This window comes from Delphinapterus leucas, chromosome 20 (genome assembly GCF_059928025.1).
Source record: "Delphinapterus leucas isolate spDelLeu-1000000601 "Yukka" chromosome 20, BTC_Dleu_Yukka2, whole genome shotgun sequence".
Taxonomy (NCBI): Eukaryota; Metazoa; Chordata; class Mammalia; order Artiodactyla; family Monodontidae; genus Delphinapterus; species Delphinapterus leucas.
The window spans coordinates 46,111,521-46,130,124 of NC_143148.1; the positions used below are offsets into that span (position 1 = coordinate 46,111,521).

At 46.5% G+C, this 18,604-nt stretch overlaps 1 protein-coding gene across 1 annotated transcript in view; it reads left to right on the forward strand.

Moving 5' to 3' along the window:
* The window catches only part of PMFBP1 (polyamine modulated factor 1 binding protein 1), a 42,065-nt gene that overhangs the window by 22,003 nt on the left and 1,458 nt on the right, over positions 1–18,604 (forward strand). The window contains exons 5-18 of the mRNA XM_089903281.1: positions 1,450–1,620; positions 2,612–2,722; positions 5,446–5,572; positions 5,670–5,827; positions 7,234–7,474; positions 9,890–10,079; positions 10,244–10,397; positions 11,327–11,494; positions 11,759–11,896; positions 13,950–14,114; positions 14,652–14,819; positions 15,125–15,292; positions 16,112–16,215; positions 16,726–16,800. Of these exons, the coding sequence (XP_089759407.1) occupies positions 1,450–1,620; positions 2,612–2,722; positions 5,446–5,572; positions 5,670–5,827; positions 7,234–7,474; positions 9,890–10,079; positions 10,244–10,397; positions 11,327–11,494; positions 11,759–11,896; positions 13,950–14,114; positions 14,652–14,819; positions 15,125–15,292; positions 16,112–16,215; positions 16,726–16,800 (2,138 nt within the window). The remainder of the gene's footprint in view (positions 1–1,449; positions 1,621–2,611; positions 2,723–5,445; positions 5,573–5,669; positions 5,828–7,233; positions 7,475–9,889; positions 10,080–10,243; positions 10,398–11,326; positions 11,495–11,758; positions 11,897–13,949; positions 14,115–14,651; positions 14,820–15,124; positions 15,293–16,111; positions 16,216–16,725; positions 16,801–18,604) is intronic.

The window sequence follows — 18,604 nt, forward strand, 5'->3', positions numbered from 1 at the left end:
CCTAGCACTTTTATAATTTTGTATTTTTATGTTTTTAGCTTTAGTCCACCTGGAATATACATATATATATAATGCACACATACATATATATTTTTTATATATACATAATAAGAGTGTATCATCTTACTGTTTCTTAACTTTTTTATTGTTTTCCATTCCTTTTTCCACATAGACACTGAATTATTTATACACTCATGGGCAGCTTTCATGCTCAGTGAACATGAACTATTTCTAACTTTGCCTGAAAAAGCCCAGTTAGGGAGACAGTTTAACGGAGAAAGTATCTACCATCCAAGCTAGGACTTTTTGGGTTTTTTCGCCTGTCTGCATCAGTCCACCCCATTATTAGTGCAGACCAGTGAACAGGTAGTAACCTTCATGCATGATTTCAGATGATCTAGAGAAAGACATTTTTTTAAAAAACGCACTTCTAGGAAAACAGCCATATTCATGGTGACGAGTGTCAATTGGTATGTTTTCTTTGAAGGACAATTGTGCAATATCAAAGTTTTAAATAGATCCAATTTAAATAGATTACTACTTCTACAAATTTAATCTACACGTAAACTAGAATAGGTACTCAAAGATTTATGTGCAAAAATATTCATTTCAGCTTCGTTTTAGAAAAAACTTGGAAGCAACATATATTCCCATCAATAGAAGACTGGATAAACATCTTTAAAAGCAATTTAAAAGAGCAAGATAAAAGCACATGTACTAACATGGATAAATTTCTAAGGCATCTTGTTGAGAAAAAAAATGTTTCAAAAAGACAAAATAATATATGTATTCTACAATATTCATTTATATGTATGTAAATGTATAAAGTTCTAGAAGGATATGCACAAATTGTCATCTCTGGAGAATGCAGCAAGTATGGGATTAGAGGTGGTGGTCAAAGAGAAATTTAGACTTGCCTGTAATATTACAATGTTTTAGAAAGATTACATATATATGTGTGTGTGTATTACTCGTGCAGTTTGAAATTAATTTTAAAAGAAGAGTAAGATAGATCCACAAACAGCAATATGGAAAATATCCTAAATAAGTTGCCAAGTGAAAACACAATGTTTAGAATAGTGTGCAGAAGCCTTTCATTTGGTGGGGGAAGAGTAGGGGGTTATATACTTATACATATACGCATATATAAATATGCATAAATTATCCCCAGAAGGATATACAAAAAAACTGGTAACACAGACCGTCATGGAAAAGGGGACCTGTGTCACGGAGGGTCAAGACTGACTTTTCAGTGTATTCTCTTGTGAACGCTTTGAACTTTTTACCGTGTGTGCACTTAATTTTTTTCTTTTGTTAAGGAAGCTCTGATTCACATATATGAATATAAACTTTTAGAATACAGGTCTAGAGATCTTCCATGTTCATGGCATTCTGAAATTGACTCAAAAATTATGAACAAAATCAACCTATTATTTTTAAATATCCCAGGAGCCCAAGAGTAATGGTGATCATTCAAAGGTGCATATATACACTTCTCCCTGCATGATTCAAGAGCATCAGGAGACCCTGAAACGACTATCTGAAGTCTGGCAGAAGGTCTCTGAACAGGATGATCTAATAAAGGAACTTCGAAATAAGCTAGCCTGCAGTAACGCTTTGGTAAGTGTCTCCTTCTAGAACATTTTCCCAAGAGACCCAAAATAAAGCCATGAGGAAAGAGAGGAGGGGAAAAGAGTCACCTAAAGTAATCTCTTTTCCAGTACTCCTCAAATGTCTTACATATTCATGTCCCTGCCTCTTGTTCATATTCTCCATGGTATGCATCCCCCAACCCACACTAAGTTTGAGATTCTAAAGAGACTTAAAATCTCACACAACAACCAGGGTGTCCATCAGTAGGGAAATAGTTAAAGAGATTAAGAGGAATGATTAAAGAGCTATCCATATTATGGAATAATACACAGCCAAGGGAAAAGATTAAGCAGATCTGTAAGGGCTGCATGGAAGGTATTTGCGATACACTGTTGAGAAAAAGTTGCAGAATCTTATGTATAGTTCAATCCCACTTTTGTTTTTTAAAGTCTTTGATCGCAGTAGAGAAGTATATACTGTAAATTGCCAATAGTGCCCCCTCCCCCTTAGTAGAAGTGAGAGAGGGGAGAATAAGTGGATAGGAGAGTCTCACTTCTTATTTTCAATGCTTGGGTTCTATTTGAATTATTTTCAACAAACAAGAACAAAAGTTTCATATTTTTTTTAATTTTAAAAAACATGTACACATTCACCCACTCCAAAAGAAACTTCCTTCTTTATTTCTTGAACTTTGAATCCTATCTTCTGAGAGATTCAGTACGTCTTTCCATCACAGCCTCCAAAGAATCTTCTTCTGCCTCATAAACTGGACTGCACAGAGGATCAAGAGGGAGTCCAAAATGTGGCCATTGACGGACTTGAGACAAATCACTGTCTATGCCTTAGTGAACCTTGATATAAGATTGAGAACATAATTCCTTCTCCTTAGTTTATATAATATGAATTATATAATGCTGCAACAAACTTGGGCTGAAAAAGGAACACCCTGCAAAAATAGCACTAGTAATAAGCCAGTTGCATTGATCGTCCAGCATAACTGACTTGTGCTGGGTTGCAGGTTCTGGAGCGTGAAGAGGCTTTGATAAAATTACAGGCAGACTTTGCTTCCTATACAGCCACCCACCGACATCCCTCTAGCTCCTCAGAAGATTGTGAAGACATCAAAAAGGTGGGAGAACTTTTGCTTATGTGTGCCTGGTAGGATTGGGCCGAGTTGGGTTTGATTCTGGGTTCTCCTACTTATTAAAATTTTTATACTACATTTTATATTTTATTTTATATTTGTGTCACTTTGGTTAGCCCTGCCACAAGGATAGTGTGTATAATGTATGCCAAGCCCCCAAGGAGTGTGTCTGGCATGATTAGATTTTGGAATTGAATTTTGGAATTGCACCTGTCTCTTAACTCACATCCAATGGTACATCTAAACAAGACAGAGGCTCCTTTTGGCTTGCTAGCTTCAAAAGAACCATCCAGCCTTCTAGTTTCTGGCTGGAGTTGAAAAGCAACAAATTTAGGGAAGATTATTAATTCAAATCCACTCCCTTTTAAAAAAACTCTTATGTTTTCAAAATTCAAAGCCATCTCAAAAGTTGATTCTAATAATGAATAAGCATTTAAACCATGTAAACAAATGGCACGATTTGACCAACAAATATGACAGTGAAAACTCGGTTAGGGTCCCTTCTAGGAGGTCTGAAGTCAGTCATGCCTGAACTCGAGGTACAAGGCAAAGCCAGCCATACGAGGCCATGCTGATGCTGAAATAGTGGCAAAGCGGAGTGGCAGAGAGAGTCAACACATCAGCTCTCCAAGGGATCCTCTAGCTGGGGAGTGGAGATGCTTCTTTTTCCAGGACTTTCTGATCCCACAAGGTTTGGATGAACTTTGGAGCTCTTCCTTGTACATCTGTCGATATTTATTTTAAAAGTCAGTCCCATGTTATTCACATCCTGACCTACAGCAAGATCTCATACACTCCATGTTTGTTTCTTTTTGTCTGAGAAATGTCTTTATTTCTCCCTCGCTTTTTAATTTTTTATAGTGGTGAAAAACACATAACATTAAATTGACCATCTTAACCATTTTTAAATGTACAGTTAGTTGTGTTAAGTATATTCTCATTGTTGTGCAATAAATCTCTAGAACTTTTTCATCTTGCAAAACTGAAACTGTATCTACTAAACACAAATTCTTCTTTAATACTCCATTTTTTAAAATTATACAGACTTCCTCAAGAAACAGAATCCACTTTCACCCACCATTTTCTACATCCTACCCAAAGCCTTCACATTATTTGAACATTCTATTCAGGCTAGAACTACCCACATCACAGTTAGTGCCAGCCGTCCTCTCCTCCCTCAGCTGGCCTGGCACACACTGGGCCTTTGAGTCGCTGTAGGGCCCACACCCAGGTCAGACGGTGATTGCCCTGCATTTCTCCAGCTGTCCCCCTCTGTCTTCATGCTGCAACCCTCCTTCATTGTCAACTGTAAAATCACATAACTATCTCCCCAGCATCCCCTGATGCCCAGACAACTAATTGTTCCTTCTTGGCCATGTGTACATGTTCCTTCCTGCCTTCTCTGGTTACAGCCCCTTCCCCTCTCCTTCAGGGTAGAAGCCAAAGTTCTTGCTGAGGGAGGGACTAAGAGCCCTCTGTGATGTGACTGCCCCCTAACTTCCTCACCTCCTCTCCTCCTCCTTCTCTCCCCATCACTCACTCCACTCTAACCACATGGCCTCCTGCATGTTCTGCCCCCAGGGCCTTGTCATCAGCTAGCACTGCCCACTCCCCCATCTGCAGAGCTTGTCCCTCAGATACCTCAACATGGCTCACGCCCTCACCTCCAGCAAGTGCCTGCTCAGAGGCCACCTTCTCAGTGAGGCCAACCCATCTATCCTATTTAAAACTGTAACCCACAGCCTCGCCCCTGCCTGCCCCATACATCTCCATTCCCCTTTTGCTGTTCTGTTTCTTCCATAGCACTTATCAACTTTTGCTTTCTGTAAGTCACTACTTTACGCTCTTTGTCTGTCTCATCCCACCAGAAGGTCAGCTCCCTGGGGTTAAGAATTGGTATCTGTGTCGTTTGCAGCACCTACAGTGCACACAGTGCCTGGCACACAGTAGGTGTCTTATCAATGACACTGAGTGTTACAGGGAGGAAGAGGTGGCTCCTTTTGTGCACATTCCATTCCGTGTGAGCATGAGAAGAAGTCTGCCATGTCCTTTCTTTTTTAACTCTCTTTTTACTTTTTTAAATTGAGATATAATTGACATACCAGAAAACTCACCATTTAAAGTGTACAATCAGAATGGACTTGAGGACACGGGGAGGGGGAAGGGTAAGCTGGGACGAAGTGAGAGAGTGGCATGGACATATATACACTACCAAACGTAAAATAGATAGCTAGTGGGAAGCAGCCGCATAGCACAGGGAGATCAGCTCGGTGCTTTGTGACTACCTAGAGGGGTGGGATAGGGAGGATGGGAGGGAGGGAGATGCAAGAGGGAGGAGATATGGGGACATATGTATATGTATAACTGATTCACTGTGTTATAAAGCAGAAACTAACACACCATTGTAAAGCAATTTTACTCCAATAAAGATGTTTAAAAAAATAAAATAAAAATAAAGTGTACAATCATTGGTTTTTAGTGTATTCACAAAGTTAGGCAACAGCACCACTAATTCCAGAACATTTTCATCACTCCAAAAAGAAACCCATATCCACGAGCAGTCACCCCCACCATCCTCCCTCCCGCAAACCCTGGCAACCACTGTTCTACTTTCCGTCCCTACAGATTTGCCTGTTCTGGACACTCAGAATTCTATAAAGCTTTCTTCCCCCATGTCCTCACCCTGCCCTGCTCTTCCATCTGCCCAGATACTGAAGCACCTGCAGGAGCAGAAAGACAGCCAGTGCTCGCACGTGGAGGAGTACCAGAACCTCGTGAAGGATTTGCGCACGGAGCTAGAAGCCGTGTCGGAACAGAAGAAAAGCATCATGGAGGGTAAACCATGGGCCAGCGGGCTGCGGCAGAGGGTAGGCAGCCAAGGAAGCCGGAGCCCCACTCTGAGCAAGAAGCACTCTGTCTTGTCCCGCTGCAGACATGTTGAAGCTGGAGCTGGACCTGCACAGGCTGCGGGAAGAGACATCTGCCCGCGTGGAGAGGAAGGACAAGGAGGTCGTCATCCTGCAACGGCGACTGCAGGAGCTGCAGGTGCAGTTCACTGAGACCCAGAAGCTCGGTTTGAAGAAAGACAAGGTAAGGCGAGGAGCTCCGTGGTTGGAACTGCCAGCAGGGCCCTGTGAGGCCAGGCCTCGGCAGGGGCGGGTTCTGTGGCCCCGCACTCGCTGTGATTGCTTGGGGAGCACCCACACATGCGCAGTGAGACTGCGGTGCTTCAGGCCCAGGGGCAATTCTGAGCTCTTCCTTGGAATTTCTCATGGCACGTAATAAATAAATAAAACATCAGGAGCCTTAATAGAGATGTGGACTCTGTAAGAAGGGGGTTCTTCCCCAGCCCTGCAATAGTGAGTTTGGGACACGCCCGTATTATTCCCTTATGCTTTTGTTTATGCCTAAGAGTAGAAAGAAACGCTATAAAATAATGTGTAGCCTTATTCACAATTTCATGTGAATTTCAATCCTTTAATTACAAATATGCAAACCAGGCAGTTTGAAAATATTAGTGGAACTATGCCCTAGAAGGTCTGTAGTTACCAACGTAAATCAAGCTCCTAGAAAAGCGTAAGACAGGAACCAAGGGCAGAAAGACTCTGAAACCAGCGCAAGTTTTTGTAGTCAGTACTGTTTCAACTGTAAACTTTTACCAGAGCTAGTAGAAATAATCCAATTGATTTGAGTGGCTGGTCATTCAAACTTCCTATTTCAAGGTCTGGAGGTGATTCACCAGTCAAAATAGAGGTATTTGGAGAGATGTTGAAGAAGCAGCAAGGAGTCTGGATAAGCAGCTTCGAGTCACTCATATATTCATTCAACAGATATTTTTGAGCTCCTATTATATGCCAAGCACTCTTCTAGGCATGAAGAATATAATAAAACATGTGCCATCCCTATTTTCATGGAGCTTACATTTCAGTCTTTAGAGACAAACAAATAAAACTAATATACAATAAAATGTTAGGTACTAATGAATTCCTAACACAGCTTGGTGGCTGTTTTCCCCAGAGTGGTCGGGGAAGGCCTCTTTGATAAGGTGACATTTGGGCAGACATTTGAATGAAGTAAGGGGGCCACCCAGGCCAAAGTCTTGAAGAATATTCCAGGCAGAGGCAACATCAAGGGCAAGTGCCCTCAGGTGGGAGTCAGCTCGGAAGCAGAGAGGGTGGGGCGGCAAGAGGTGAGGTCAGACAGGTAGCCAAGTACCAGATCATGAGCGTCCCGGGACGTCGTTGTAAGGACTTTGGCCTTTTTCTAACTGAGATGGACCCAGTAGAGGTTTTGAACAGAGACATAACAAGATCTGACTCGCATTTGTAAAAGCCCAACTCTGACTGCTACAGGGAGGCAGGGAGCCCAGGTGGAGGCTATTGCAACATCCAGGCGAGAGAAGATGGTGGCTGGAAGAGGGCTCAAGACAATCTCTAACTGACTTCGCCCTGCCACTGCTCAGGCCTCTATCAGCATTAACACTTTGCTTCCCTCAGCTCCTCCAGGAGAAAGATGAGATGCTGCATGAGCTAGAGAAGGACCTAGCGCAGGTTAAGAACACCCTCGTAAAAAAGGAGATGGAGTTGGAGAAGCAGCAATGCATGACAAGTGAACTCGAAATTGCCATCCAGGAGGAGAGACGGGATAAGTGCAAGGCCGAGTATGGGCACCTGGGAGCTGAGATCAAGAAGCTGAAGGACTGTCTCGAAGATGCCAAACAGCAGCACAGGCTGGCTGGTGAGGCCCCCGGGCAAGCACTGTCCCCACACACTCCAGCCCACAGGGCCAGAGCAGCCCCCTCCTTTCCCCAAATGGCCGTGTCCCTCTCCCTCACCGCTTTCTCACTCCGATCTCCTCATGATCTCATCTCATCTCACAGCAGTTAGGACCGCCCTCTAAGCTCCTTCCTTCACCCCAACCTTACCTTTTCTCTGAAGCCCCCATCACACAGCAGATGCTCGGGTTGGGAAGGCGGACCGCTGCTCTCACACGCCCACAGTTTTCTCTGCAGTCTCAGCTGAAGGCCCTCTCCTTTCCTCACCACGGAGAGCACAAGGCTCTGTACCTTGCTTCTTTGCACCACATTCCTCACCACCTTCTCTTGGACCTTTGTCACACCATTCACTTCTTCCTTCCCTGGTTTTTAACGCTCTCCTGTTTTAGTCTCCACACACATTCGCTTGCAGTGTGGGTTGTGTCCTTGCTCCTCTGCCAAAAGTGCTTTCTCAGAAGTCACCAGTAACTTCTTGCCTTGGAAATGGGGTTGCCTTTGAGTGATTAAAATGTCCTGGAATTAGATGTTGATGGTTGCACAACTTTGTGAGTCTGCTAGAAACCACTGTACTGTACACTTTAAAAGGATAAATTTTATGTTATGTGAGTGATGTATCAATTTGGAAAAAAAAAGAAGGCCCAAAGCACGTCTTCCTTCCTCGCCCTCCTCTAACTCTCTGGGTGTCCACACTGTTGGTCCCCCGCACCTCAACGGTTGTTTATTAGCTTTGGAGACACAACAGGTCCCTTGTTCTTCCATAAATCTCACCATTGTTTCCTCTTTTCCCTCCTGCCCTGACAGTGGTCACCCATCTCTAAGATTCTGCCCTCTCCTCTCCTCTCTACACTCATTCCTTGATGAGCGCCTCTGCTCCTTGTAGCTGCATTTCTCTGCAGGTGACTCCAATGCCTAGAGCCCCAGCCCTGACTTGGCACCTGGTCAGTCTTGTCTTTAGAGACTAGCTCCACCTGACCAACCCACCTTCCCCACTAACCCAACATTCCCAAAGCTGAATCTACTTTCTTCCCTATTAAAAAAAATCCTCCTCCCTTCTTCCGGGTGTATAATTATTTCCGTAGTGACACCATCTTTCTTCCAGTATCCCAGGCTTAAAAAAACGGAGAGAAAAGTGATATTTAAGTAGAAATGATAGGAGAAACTACCGGAAGTGGGGAGATATTTGGTGTAGAGAAACCCCAGTAAGCAACTTACTCCTTCATACCCAGTGGAGGCAAGGACGTGGGCTAAAAGGATATTGTCAGAAGTCTTTCTCCATTCTAATCCACTCCAATTTTCCTAAAGCACTCTTTCCTTTATGGCAGGTCCCTACTCAAGAACCCACTAAATCATGTCTAAACATTTCTCTCAGGCTTTCAACGTCCTCCAAAACCCCCTCTAGTCCATCCACTTCCTCAATTCTGCCTCTCACCATTCCTTCCCACTTTCCTTTCCAGTTAAGCTGATATCTTCCCCATCATCTTCCCACATGCCCTCCCCATTCCCATCACTGTGCCCTCCACCCCGAGAATTCCCTTTCTTCTCCTTCTTCTAAGGCCCAGCTCAGCCTCTGTTCCTCCATAAGTCCATCTCCAACTGTACTTCCCTGCTTTGGCCTTCCTTCCTGAGTTCACAGTGAGTTTAACATTACTGTGTTCTCTATGTCAGGTAAACCAATTACAGCTCCCTCACTAGACTCTAAACTCCATGCGGGTCAGGATTTGTCTTCAATGACAGGATGAGTTGCAGAAGAGATACCAAGCAATTTTGACCAATTTGTTTAATTTTAGTCAAGAAGGAGTTCACGGCTGGTTGGGTAGTTGAAGACAGATAATTTATCAGAGCTCATTAGGAGTGATAATGAAATAGAGAGAGATGAGGACAGATTGGAAATTGAAGTAAGTCACAGAATGAAGGAACAGACTTTTGGTTTTTTTGGCTACATTGGGTCTTCGTTGCTTCACACAGGCTTTCTCTGGTTGCAGCAAGCGGGGGCTTCTCTTCGTTGTGGTGTGCAGGCTTCTCATTGCAGTGGCTTCTCTTGTTGTGGAGCACGGGCTGTAGGTGCGTAGGCTTCAGTAGTTGTGGCACGCGGGCTCAGTAGTTGTGGCACGCAGGCTCAGTAGTTGTGGCTTGCAGGCTCTAGAGTTCGGGCTCAGTAGTTGTGGCACATGGGCTTAGTTGCTCCACGGCATGTGGGATCTTCCCGGACCAGGGCTCAAACCCGTGTCCCCTACATTGGCAGGCAGATTCTTAACCACTGCACCACCAGGGAAGCCCCAAGGAACAGACTTTTTAACTGGTCTCATTTGAGAGTCTGATCTTCACACATACTCCCTTCACACATGGACATGCCCCGGGCTATCTCCTGTCTTCTGCAGCTCAGCAAGCAGCCCAATATAAAGAAGAGGCCATTCTGGCAAAGGGTAACCTGGAGGATTGCCATAGGAAACTGCAAAGCTGCATTTGCCTGGAGAAGCAGAAGGCAGAGACCATCCAGGAGCTCCGGAGAGAACTTCAGAAGCTGCAGAAGGATTCCCTAATGGCTGAGGAGGAACTCGCGCCCAGCAGGTACCACAGGTTCCCCTCCAGACAGAGTCTCTGTCCCTCGTAAGCCAGTTGGGACCCTGTGGGCTGCTGCCCAGGAGTTGGGTAGCAAGCCCCGGGCAGCCAGCCCACAGTCCACCGACATGGACCCTGAAGTCCATCCACCTGTTTTTGCCGTTTTGCTTTAGGAAACGGATAGCGGAGCTGACGTCAGAATTATCTGAGTTCTCGAGAAAGCTTGAAATTTCAGAGAAGGAGAAGAGGCAGCTTCAGAAGACAGTGACTGAGCAGGATGTAAAACTGAATGACCTGCTAGATCGTATAAATCACATTCAACACCAGGTGTGGAGGGCAAGTAGGCAGCCAGCTCAAGCATTTGCTCTGTTTCAGATTAAATGCATTGCTCTTGGGAATTCCCTGGCCGTCCAGTGGTTAGGACTCCGAGCTCTCACTGCAAAGGGTCTGGGTCAATCCCTGGTTGGGAAACTAAGATCCCACAAGCTGAGCGGTGTGGCCAAAAAAAAAAAAATTGCATTGCTCTTTATTTGGGAAGATGCCACCACCAATCCATTGCAAACTACTTGTCCAGGATTTGTTTTAGAATGCTAAGCCAGCCAGGCAGCTCCAGTTCCCACAACCAATAATAAGCATTTTCAGGGGCCAAGCTTAAAAACAGTCAAAGGAAAATACTATTTCTTTTTCTAGGACTCAAAAGCTATCCTTCTCAGTCGATTTAAAGTTTTTTAACTTTGAGTTATTCCTTTTGTGCTTTTCTAAGGTTTTTTAAAATTTATTCAAAGAGTATTTTATGTGGAAAGACTTGGTAAGTAAGTGGGACCTGGATCTATAAATAAAATAAGTTGGTATTTCTAATTTAACAAAGAAAAACTGTTGCTGAACCTAAGAGGAAACTTTTTTATTAAACACGCTAAATAACCAAGGAGTTGGCCTCATTTTTTTTTTTTTGCGGTACACGGGCCTCTCACTGTTGTGGCCTCTCCCATTGCACAGCACAGGCTCCGGACGCACAGGCTCAGCGGCCATGGCTTACGGGCCCAGCCGCTCCATGGCGTGTGGGATGTGGGATCTTCCTGGACTGGGGAACGAACCCGTGTCCCCTGCACCGGCAGGCAGACTCTCAACCACTGCGCCACCAGGGAAGCCCTGTCCTCATATTTATTTCAGCCATCCCTGTGCACAGTTGTCTGGGCTGGGGGTTTTCTCTGCAGAAATATGGTGCCTGACTTGCAGCCCCGTGTTTGTTTTCTCAGAACAGGAAGCAAGCCTCCTCCAAATGCAGTCTAGAAGAACAGCTTCAGGAGGAAACCAGGTTGCTGGAGGAGAAACAGGAGCAGTTGAAAAAGAGTAAAGAGCAGGAGAAGTTACTGCAGCAAGAGCTCGATATATTCCGACAGGAAGAAAAAAAGAAAGAAACGATGGTGAGGAGAATCTGGGAAGCCTCGGGATTAAGAATCCAAGGCCAGACCCGAGCCCAGCTGGGCCTGGTGGGATACAGAGGCTGAGGGTGCTCAGACTTCAGGAGAGAAGGGAGGGAGGGTGAGAAAGACAAGTGAGGAGGGCAGAGAAGGCCTGAGATACATGGGGTGCAAAGTGGAGCTGTGTGTGAGGGCAGAAGGAGGGGCTTCTGCAGGAGTCTAAGATAACACCTCTATCTGGGCTTTGTTTCCTTAATTGGGGAGCAGTCAAAGGAGAATTTGAGAAAGTTGGAGGAGGAAAATGATAATCTCAAATCACAGTTAAAGCAATGTTCTGTGCAACTGGATTCCTCTCTCTGCAAACAAAACAGCACCCAGCAAATCAACCAGGAGCTGACTCGTAAGGTGAGTAGACAGAAACCCCAAGGGGGTGAGAAATTTGAACCCTATGACCCTTGACCTGAAGTTGGCACCTAGCTCTCCTCCATCACAGAAATGCCACTAACTGCCCAGCCCATGTGCATTCTGGGGCACCGGAGCCCCCACTTCCCTCCTGAAATGTCACCCACTTGCTGGCCGAGAAGTATTTCTTCCACATGTAGAAGGTCTTATTTAATATCTGGTGGAGCCCCAAACCACCTGGGCTTTGGCATCAAGGCTTCCAGAGCTGCATTTTAGACCAGAGTTGAGTGAGCCCATTGTCTGGGGCAATTTGCTAGGGAACACTTCCAAAAATAGTCCCAAAGCACAAAAATGGGATGAAAGGGGACATGGTTATGTTTCATTACACGAATAAAGACAAAGGAGTAAATGGCGTCTAATGTATGTGAGGCACTGCGCTCACATTCAGTCGTTCACTGACTGTCTACTTACGCCCTTGGCATGCCTTCCACCTGCTGGTTTACAGAGGAGAGAAAGGCTGAGGCTCAGGCTGACTGATTGGTAAGTGATGGGATGGAGCAATACTTGAACCCGGACCATCTGGCTCTTCCACCTGACCTCTTTCCCTTCACCCTGAATGGCAATACTTGCCCCAAATGAACCCATTCCATATTTCTGGACAAGAAAAAAATACAGCATCTTGATTGGGTAGTCTCTTGAATCATAAATGAGAGACCAAGCAGCTCTGATTCCTTCACAATAAAGAGTTCATCTTAAACCACTAGGACCATTCTGAGTGTAAGAATAGCACTACGCGATAGAACTCCCTGTGATGATGGAAGAGCTCTAAAGTGAGTTACCTGATGCTATACGCACTGGCCGCATGTGGCTACTGAGTGCTCGAAATATGGCTTAGTGTGACGAAGGGACTGAACTTATAAGTTTAACTTTAGTTTTATTGAAATGTAAATAGCCTCATGTGGCTAGTGGCTGCCATATTAAACAGCAGAGGTCTGGGGCACTGATGTTTCTGGAGTTTTGTCACTCAGAGATATAAATCTCTCCTCTAGTTTGATCCAGGGTTGAGGCCTGAATCACTCAAATCCCCAAGGAACTGCTTTCAACATAAGGAATACTGCCTAAGTATTTAATATAGGCCTGTTATCACATTTGCCAAAAGAAAGGGAGTTATGTAAGTGTGCAACTAGAAACACCAATTTCAGAATTCCTTTGATGGGAATCCAGAGGCTGGAGGAGTTTACGTGTGTGTAAGCATGTTCAATTTTTTAAAAGCATGCCCCACATATAACAGACTTTTTGAATCAATGGAAACAGCCATTAGAAACAGGCTTAGTTTTGCATTCTAAACTGCATTTCCTTTCATCAATAGTCCATATTTCAATTTTAAACACACTCTGTCAGAACTATATGTCCAATTCATCCCTAGTATTGCCCAATGCACTATTTCATTCAGTCCAAATAAATCATTTAGTATATTTAGTGAACACCTATTATATGCCATGCTCTGAGCTACAGGTAGTGGGGATACAGCAATGAAGAAAGCACACACAGTCCTGCTTTCATGGTGCATCAGGTCTAGTGGATTATGTCAGGAGTTGAGGCATAATGCATACCACTGAAATGTTGCATCATATTTCCTAACCTAGAATTGGATTCCAGGTTAACACTAATCCTAACCCTAACCATGAGACAGTTAACTATTAACAGAAACCATCCAGTTACAAATGTAGGACCCATGCTTGGCTGGCACACGTCAAAGGCTGCGGAGTCTGTGAAAGGGACTTTTCGTGTATTTGACACATCATGGCCCAGTACTTCCAGTACTCCTTGTATTGGGAAGACATGCTATCTAGAAAGGAATTGTGGGAGAGGGGTGCAGAAGAACCTGGAAAGGCAGCTCTTCCTCTTCCAACAGTGAGGGGAAGTGGGCATTATCACAGCCTGCTGGGCAGGTAGTTAGTGCAGGGAGGAGAGAGCCCTGTGCCTGTCCATCTGTGGACACAGAGGATGCCTCCACGGCCATGAACCTTGACAGTTATGTTCCCCCTCCCTCAAGATAACCCTTCAGAAGGAGACCATGGCGAGTCTGCAGATTCAGCTGGACAAGGCTGCAGCGAAAGAGAAGCAATACCTCCAGACCACGGTCAGTAAAGAAGTCTATGAGGAGGTATGCCGGAAGTCAGCCTCCTGCCAAGACGACCTAACACAGGCCCTGGATAAGGTGGGCTACACCCTCTCATCTCCAGGGCTGTTTAATACCCAAGTTATCCCAGCAGCATGAAAGGTGAAGGAGTCAATTTCCTGCATAACTGGCTGTCACCAAGGCCATCTGCAAACCCTTGCATTGGCTGGGATGTCTGTCCAGAGAAGGCCTGCTTCTCCTTAGTGAGGCTTTGGGGAAGAGGGGGATAGAGGCCAAATCTAACAAGTCTTTCTGCCCATGGGTGACCCAGGGGCAAGGTTTTCCCAAGACCTGGATTTTTCAGGGAAATTCATGCCGCATCCCTGTGCTAATCATGCCTGGCTGATGAGGAAACGGGAGAGGGGCAGGGGAGATGCAGAAGACTGACCGTTGTCACTTCTCACCCCTCCCTGGGACTCTAGGCGAGGTGACCAGGACCAGGTGTGTCTGTGCCCCCCTGGGCAGAAGAGAGTAGGGGCTGTGGGACTGGTGGAACCCTTCTCCATTCAGGACTCAGCAGAGAGGCCCAAGCGCAATGACAGCCGTTCTCCCCCCAACCCTTTGTCTTTACCAAAGCTCAATCATTCGACCTCAGAGACAAAGAGTCTTCACCGAAGTCTGACACAGGCCCAAGACAGGAAGATTCAGCTGGAAGAGGAAGTCATTGCTTACGAGGAGAGGATGAAAAAGCTGAATGTGGAGTTAAAAAAACTGCAGGGCTTCCAGCAGCAGAGTGAGCTAGAGGTGAGGAGCGGCCAGGGGCCCCGGCTGCCCTCCTGCCCAGGGCCCCAAGGCCTCTTCTTGCCCCACAGCTGTGTACTTCGCACTGAGCCAGTCCCTTCGGCTAACAGGTGCCCTCCCTTTTGCTGGGCTCTGGGAGCTTCAAGAAGGCGGCAACTATCAGAGCAGGGGCGCCCTCTGCTGGCCGCTGGAAACAAAACACTCCCTCATGAACCTCCCAGAGAAAGCGCCCTCCCGCCTTGTCCTGGGTCCTCCAGGGTCAGGGTGGCAAGCTGGGGTCTCCCTCCTCACTGTGCGCTACCGAGCAGGTGCAGGCCTTCGACAAAAAGCTGGAGGACATGAGCAACCAGGTGCTGCAGTGGCAGAAGCAGCACCAGCGGGACCTCGAGGTGCTGGCCGCTAAAGAGGAGCAGCTCAGGGCGTTCCGGGAGGAAATGCGCGCCCTGAAAGAGAGCCTCCTCGCGGACGGGACGAAGGTGGGCACTCCTCAACTCCCAGCCGCTTCCTCCCACTGCCCCAGAACACCCCACGACCGCCTGCATGACAGACACCCTTTGGTGGGGGTGGGGGTGCCTGGGAGCAAGGAAAGGACACCCCCTCTATTCAGTACAAAGCAGGGTCTGGGTGTTCCAGGCCCACAACGGCTGTCTCGACCCAACCATCTTCCCGTGACTTTGTTGATAGAGATATTGAACAGAGCAAAGGTCCCAATCCAGAGGAGAGAGAATGCCATCTCCATGTCAGGTACACCAGCAGCCCCGACTTAGATAATCCACGGCTCAGTCACCCTCCAGAGCCCCTCCTGACACTTTCAATTACCCTGCAGTAGAATCGGCTAAGAGCTCTTTGTACACGTCCAGCTCTCTGAGCAGTGAAGTTTGTAGCAGGGGGCTCCCGGATATCCTTGGGGTGGCCACAGGGCCTTTGCCCAAATTAGAAAAATAGTCCTCCCTTTCCACCAGATATTTTTTCTTTCATCTGTTTTTAAAAAGGCTTAATGTATTGCTGTTTTAGAATAGGTCACTGTGCTACCTTTGGCCTGAAAATCATTATTGTAAATGTACAAACCTACTTTGTCTCTACTATAAGTGGCGTCTGCTCACAAATGTCACCTTGGTGATAATGCACTGCTGGAGGTGGAGGCCTGCAATGGCAATTCCAACTCTGGCCTCAGGGTTGGACAGCAGAGTCAATGTTTCTTCTCCCAGGAAGAGAGGAGACCTGATTTGGGAGAAGGGAGGTGACAGGCCTGTGCTCCCACCCCCTTACTATCTCATTTACTTCTTGTACCAAAGTCCTGTTGCCTGCCCCAGCGGTCTGCGCCCAAAGACACCTGCAGACTGCACCGAGAGAATGATCAGATTATGTCCAACATGGAGCAGCGGGCAAAAGAGCAGAAGTAAGTGTGGAAGAAAACAGTAAGGCAGGCTTCCAAGGGCTGGAATCACACCTGTGCCAGAGAAGAGTGTCATACACACACACACACACACCCACAGCCCTCCAGGGAAACTGATCCAGTCTCAGCCCACACCCAGATGCTGGGAATAAGATGAAGGGGCCGCAACCCTTCAGGCGGGTTCAGAAAGCCCCGCCCACTTGGAAATGGAGCAGCTTCCAGACAGAAGGGATGCTCCTGTGGGTCAGATTTCCTCTTCCCAGCCTGGTGTCGGGCTTCACTGCCTGGATCCCGTGAACTCACTTGGGATCACAGTGATTTTGCATGGGAGTGTAGAGGGTCCTCGTAATTGCCAGCTGCTAGGAGGGCTCTAGCTCCGGGGACGGGGGGATGAGCGGGGGGTCTGGGCCCCGAAGAGGCCTTGCCAAGAACACCCAGTGTCCTTTTCAGCCAGCTCACGCTCTTACCCACAGGGGTCTGGCGTACTCTTTTCTTCTGTGAATTTTATTGCAGGATCGCCAATGAGAAACTAGGAAACAAGCTCCGTGAACAGGTCAAATATATCGCCAAGCTGACTGCTGAAAAGGAGTAAGTCATCCCACGTCCCCCTGGCTGGAGCTTGGGCCCCAGGGAGAGGAGTCAGCCAGGAACCAGGGCTGGCTTTTTCACTGGATATGTGCAGAAAGACCCCAAGTCCCGAATCTGCATCCATGTGACCTTGGGCAATACCACTTGACCTCTTTGGGCCTTAGTCCCCTCACCAACAATAAAAAAGGGGGTTAATCATCTCTATGTCCCTCTCCACTGTCACCTTCCACAGTTCTCAGAAGTCAGAATGCTGAGAAGGAAACAGGAACTGAAAAGCAGACTGTATTAGTTAGGGTAGTGGCTAAGCTGTGGTAACGGAGAGCTCTCCAAACAAAGGGACATAGAACATAGAAGGAACACCTCCATGAGGTGAGCAGTCAAGGTTGGTGGGGTCCTTCTGTCCCATGTGGTCATTTGGGTCCATCTACTTGCAGCCTTGGTTCACCCTCATGGTCAAAGCTGGGTCAGCATAGAGTGTGGTACGGGAGGAGTGTTGGAAGTTGGGAACAGAGGCAAAAGCATGGATGTCTAAAACTGAGATTTCAGAGGTGGCATAGTAACCGGTAATGACAAGCTCCAGGGCAGTGTTTCCCAACCTTTTGTCAGGGAACACTTAGAAAATGAACACCTTTGTTTGACACACTGAGAGGGTCTTGGATGGGGTTGCTTATGGTAAAGGTGACCAACCAGCAGCTGTGCCAAACCCTGCTCCAAGGGCTGAGGTATCACAGCACACCTGGGACCCATTCATGCAGCCCCAGTTAGAAAGCTGTGTCCTGAGCTTGGACCATAGGAAAGCATCTGGGTTGAAGGAGAGGAAAAGATCACTGGAATAAGGAGGTCAAGGAACTGAAGGGCCAGGGCTTGGATGAAAAGTACAGGATGCTGAAAGCATCAGGGATGCTGACAGGAGTGGACCAGAGAGAGTGGCAGAGAGCCAGGGAATGAGGGCATTCGAGGACCCTACCTCCAGGCCCAGGGGCACAAGGAGCATGGCAGCAACATGAAGAGCTACAAGGGAAGGGGTGTCTTCACTGCCAGCCAGATGTATACAGAGCAAGAGGGCAGAGAATACGCCCAGAGGAGCAGTTGAGGGTGAGCTCTCTACTTGATTTCCTCTAGGAAAGATCATAAAATATTTCACTAGGACAGAAGCATTTTCTGAAAGGATTTAACTAAAGGAGGAATCGTCAGAATCTGAAGGTAGCCGGGCACCAAGCTTTTTCTTATATTGTGCCAAGTTCTGGCAAGTTTTTTGGGTTTTTTGTTTGTTTGTTTCACAAAGAACTCATTCTTGAGTTTGCTTGACCCTATTTGAAGGAACACCATCTTTTAATCATAATAACAAGAGCTCAACTAATAGTTATTGCTTACTCATGAGGAGCACTGTTCCAAGTGCTTTACATGTGTTAACTTATTTAATCTTCATAAGACCTCACAAGTTCAGTGCACGTATAATCCCCATTTAAGGATGAAGAAAGGGAGAAACTCAGGCTACATAATCTTCCCATGGTCTCATGACCAGTAAGTGGCAGAGTCAGAATCCCAACTTGGGAAGCCTGGTTCCAGAGCCCACTGTCACTCACTTCTCTCAACACTGGTTTGGAGAAATAAGGCTGTTAGTATTAACAGCTGCCATTTATTGAGCCACAGGAGGTATGCTCAGTTACCTTTCCCCTCACCTACATTGGAGCTGCCATTCCTTCCATAAAATGGGGACAAGTAACTTGCCCAAGCTCTCGACAGAGCCGGGATCCCCTGTGTTCTCAACCTTTCAGCAAAGGGAGGCAAAAGAACTTGGGCT